Source organism: Morone saxatilis, unplaced genomic scaffold (assembly GCF_004916995.1).
Source record: "Morone saxatilis isolate NCDOM2014 unplaced genomic scaffold, NCSU_SB_2.0 Contig12, whole genome shotgun sequence".
In the NCBI taxonomy this organism is placed as follows: domain Eukaryota; kingdom Metazoa; phylum Chordata; class Actinopteri; family Moronidae; genus Morone; species Morone saxatilis.
In genome coordinates, this window is record NW_023339674.1 from 26,416,860 (window position 1) to 26,421,191 (window position 4,332).

General features: G+C 37.1%; 1 protein-coding gene across 1 annotated transcript in view; it reads right to left on the reverse strand.

Annotated features, from left to right (window-relative positions):
* The window catches only part of dsg2.1 (desmoglein 2, tandem duplicate 1), a gene marked incomplete at its 3' end in the record, with an annotated part of 16,111 nt that overhangs the window by 8,755 nt on the left and 3,024 nt on the right, over nt 1-4,332 (reverse strand). Inside the window, 5 exon segments of the mRNA XM_035653217.1 lie at nt 598-732; nt 963-1,123; nt 1,943-2,087; nt 2,268-2,423; nt 2,819-2,947. Coding sequence (XP_035509110.1) covers nt 598-732; nt 963-1,123; nt 1,943-2,087; nt 2,268-2,423; nt 2,819-2,947 — 726 coding nt within the window.

A 4,332-nucleotide genomic window follows, 5' to 3' on the forward strand; every position in this document is an offset into this window, starting at 1 on the left:
TACCCTGCCTCGTTGCCTTTGGACAATTTCAAACACGGCTCTCCCAGTTGTCAGGTGCCTCCAGGTCCACGGTCCGTCTGCTCTTAGTCTCATCACTCCCCCTTGTGTGTTCTCCCAATTTGCGTGCCCTCATACTGCTCGTAAACATATTGAGATTGAAGGTAACAGGGTCTTTTCCAGCATTCTTTGACTTTGACCATAAGGGTGGAAAAAGAGAAAGTCTTTCTGGGGGCCCATGTAGGGCAGCAATAATCATGTTCATCCTAAATATAAGAAATGAAATTTAGCCAAAATACTTACCATTATTAAAACAACAAAAATAAAAAATGTATCTGTTTTATCTTTAGTAAAATATGAAATAATATGAATTCATTAATTAATATTGAAAATCCCCTCTCCTGAAAATTCGGATGCAACGTCAAAACATCAAAAGTGAACCACATCCGGCCACATGACCTCAGAAATAACTACTGGCTGTTGAAGTGAATTCCTTTGCTGTGGTTAAGGCTCCAAACCAGGCTGAAGATGCATGTCAACATTTCCATTTTTTGTTGTTTTTTCTGTTTCTACTTGTACCAGTATGACAAAGAAAACTACCATTGATTTTTCCAGAGTGGGAGGGTGGTCATTCACATCTCGGACATTGATGGTAACAGTACCGCTTCCAACTCTTCCCTCTGGTTCACCATATAAGTCTTGACCTTTCACTGTCAGAATGTACTTGTCTTGTGTCTGAAAGTAGAAAACACCAGAAACAAAGAGTAAAGTCTATTACTGCAATGTTTGCTGCGTGGGACAGAGCAACTGTCTTATAGAAATCACTTTTCAACACACACATCCACCATGATTTTATCCAATGTTTGGTAAGTAAAGTTTCTTGTATGTAAAGTCACAGAGCCACACACATTTCATCTGACTATGCTAAAAACTATGAAAAACCAAAATGTTGGTGTAGTCCATACCTCTCTGTCCAGGGTAGGCTTATTTACGTAGATGTCCCCATCCTTTGTAATTCCGAACATGTCATGACTTGGACTCTGATTTATGATGCTGTAGGCAATCTTAGAGTTATTATTCCCTGGTTCATCATCATCAGTTGCCATTACTTTCATTACTGTAGTCCCTGTAAATAACAGCAATAAACGAAATAATTAATCCATTCCAACTGCCATCTGGTGTGAAGTGTGTCTAGCACAAGTGAGCAAGAGAGTTTAAAAAAATGGTTTGCCCTAGTGTGTGTGTTAACTGTTTTTGGTACTAATGTGTACATTCATAGTATGCTTCAGTGTAACTCTGTGGCATATATGTTAAGTTTGCTGATTACATGTCATCTGGATTATGGAATTAGATTAAAACAAAAATAATAATCAGCCCTTGGACGGTTTACAACTATGCTTATAAACAATGGTTTTCAACACGTAAGAATGTATAAATAATGATAAAGACATTCAATGTTATTTGATTTGACCAACTGTAAATGCTGAATATGCAAGATGTATTTATTTGCACTGAAATGTTTCGAGATGTTTAAAGAGAAAAAATAATATTTGTGGAGCTCAAGTGTTTGTAGTTGCATCCACCTTTAGGTAGCTTAAGAATAGGCTGTTTCAGCTTCAGAGATACCTGTTGCCTGTACACTGTCATGCTATTTATCTGCTGTTGGCCAGTTTGCACTGCACTGCATAGCTTTAGTGAAGCTGTTTGCATTCTTTCATATGAGATCAGATCAATCATGATCAGCCGTTATTTTCTTTGGGAGTAATGTCTTCCCCTGCACACACAGGCTGACCTTATGACCTTACGCAGCTTCATAGAAGTAGGTAACAAAACATGTAATCTTGCATATGCAGATGTCTAACATGCCCTTTTTATTTATAATGAAGCCGTGTAGGATTACTATGCCATCATGTACCCAACTGTACCCAAAAGCAGAAACACTGACCTGTGGGACTGAGCTCATCCACAGCCACAGGTCTGATGATTCCAAACTCTGGAGAGTTGTCATTGTCATCTTCAACCTTGATTCTTATGTCAATTTTCTTCTCTACTTCTTTGCCATTGGCCATGTTATGAGCAACACCTGACAGCTGAAACAGAAAACTGTATTAGTACATGCATTCACAAATATGAATAGGTTGTGGCATTATTGTGTAAGTAAATGGCTGCCAGATGCCTCAACAATCTTATCAAGGTAAAAGTGACATAAAAGTTAAAAAAGAAGTGCAATATTATTATTATTATTATTATATATGTCATGTATCACTTACATTGTACATGGCGATCTCCTCCCTGTCAAGCTTTTTGGTCACTTTAATAAATCCAGTTTTCCGGTCAACTACAAAGACGTGGAAGGGATGTTTGTTTGCACCAACACCTTCTAGTGAGTACATAATATCTTCAGTGGCTTCAAAATCTGATCGAATCTGAAACAAAGAACTAGTCATTTCACTGCACCAGAAATAAACATTTGCACCAGTAAACACTGTAGTCTGCAGATACATCCTAGTCTGTTTGTTCCAGTGGCCCCCTCGGTGGGACAGATAGTGGTTTATTTTTATTTCTCACTGCAGATTCAATAATCTAAATGTTTTAACACATACTGCTGAAGCTTACTGAAACTAAAACGCATGGCTTGCAATAATTTCAGGGTCCCAAATGTCTCCTTACCCATGGTTACAGTCTGTAGTGAAGAGGAATTGAATGTCAGAGCTAGTGAAGCACAAATCCTACCAGACTGCTTTATCTGTCAGCTTATTCCAGCAGTTTTCCCTCAGAGTTAGTGGGTAGAATGAAAGTGAATTAGAGACCATTCACTCACCTTGGCAATAAATTCTTCTTGAGTGAAGTCTACATTTTCCATCAGTGGCTTTGGAGGGATAATCCATTCTCGCCTTTTTCTTACCAGATTGTCTCCAGACCTGGTCTTCACCATAGCCTCGGCATGGAGCTACAATACAGAATACGTAATTACTTCACAGTGAAAGCAGAAACTTTGTTAAGGATGATGTTGACGTGAAACATGACAGAAATTTACCAAGTTTCTTACGCACATTTTGAAGGAATGTTGGTTGATTAGAAATTGGAAAAAAAGCATATCACTTTTTCTTTTTTATACAACATAACAGTGAAGTCAGTGGGAATCATTAATATATCATTATTATTATTATTAGTACCTCACTATCATTTAAATGTTGATTCTTAATGCATAGCTAATCTTAATAAATTCTCATTTGTTTTGCGTTCTATTTCATATGATTATTGTCAGCTAATTAGTCCTGCATTACTGTTTGTATTTGTGAATATTTCATTTGGCCAAATGTATGTTTTAATTTAATTTTCAGGGTATACTTTGGTATATATGTATAAACAGAATGCTAAACATCTCAAACACAGAACAATTTCAATAATTGTTTCAATATTTTCAGTTATTCCGGCAGATTGGAGCTCTATCCAGTGTAAAATTGGTGGAGATACGAGGAAAATAAGGTGTGGCCATGATTGCATAAACTCGAAAGAATTACATTAATGTAAATAGAGAGACACTTTCACTTCCTGCTGCAGATCTCATCTCCAGAAATAACTGACTGTCGCCTGTTTTTGTTTCTATTGCTGCATGGTGAAAGCCCTGGAGTAAAACCACGGAGATGGAAGAAGAGCCTTAATGGGATTAACCAATAGCGAAGCCCAGTGGCCTAAGGTAGTTACCACTGGCCCCAGTGCGCTAGTGCACAGTAGTTCCTCACACACACAGAACTATTGGATTTTACAGTTACAATGGTATTGTCTCATCACATAATAAAATAGAGACTGGGCACGTCAACAGATTACACAGCATTCATCATTGCATATCTATATATTACAATAAAACTACAAAAGAAAATAAGAATTTATTAATTAGAAGAAAGTGAATAGTTTTGTAATAGTTTATTTATAGTATTTATAGTTTATGTACAATATGCATATATTATTTGGTAAAGATTGCTTCTATTTTACAATAAAAAGGAGATGGGTTTGTCTTTGAACACAGGTATATAAATAAACTGAGTCACCCATTTAGATGCTTTTTATTTAGCTGTATTCTGGTCATTTTGTATTTTACTTAAAGCTGTCTGGGTCTGAAGGAAAACCAAAAACCTGAGCCAAGAAAGATAGTTGATCGTTAAGTCTCCTTCCCAGTACAGACGCTGGAAATGAGACTCAACCATCAACTACCTTCCAACCACCAGCCCAAAGCGTCTTTATATCTTTCATGGTTCTGATTGGTTGTTTTCGTTCAAGCCAGATGAAAATGCCATTAGGAGCACTAGAAGGGGCCAGAGGAACCTGATTGTT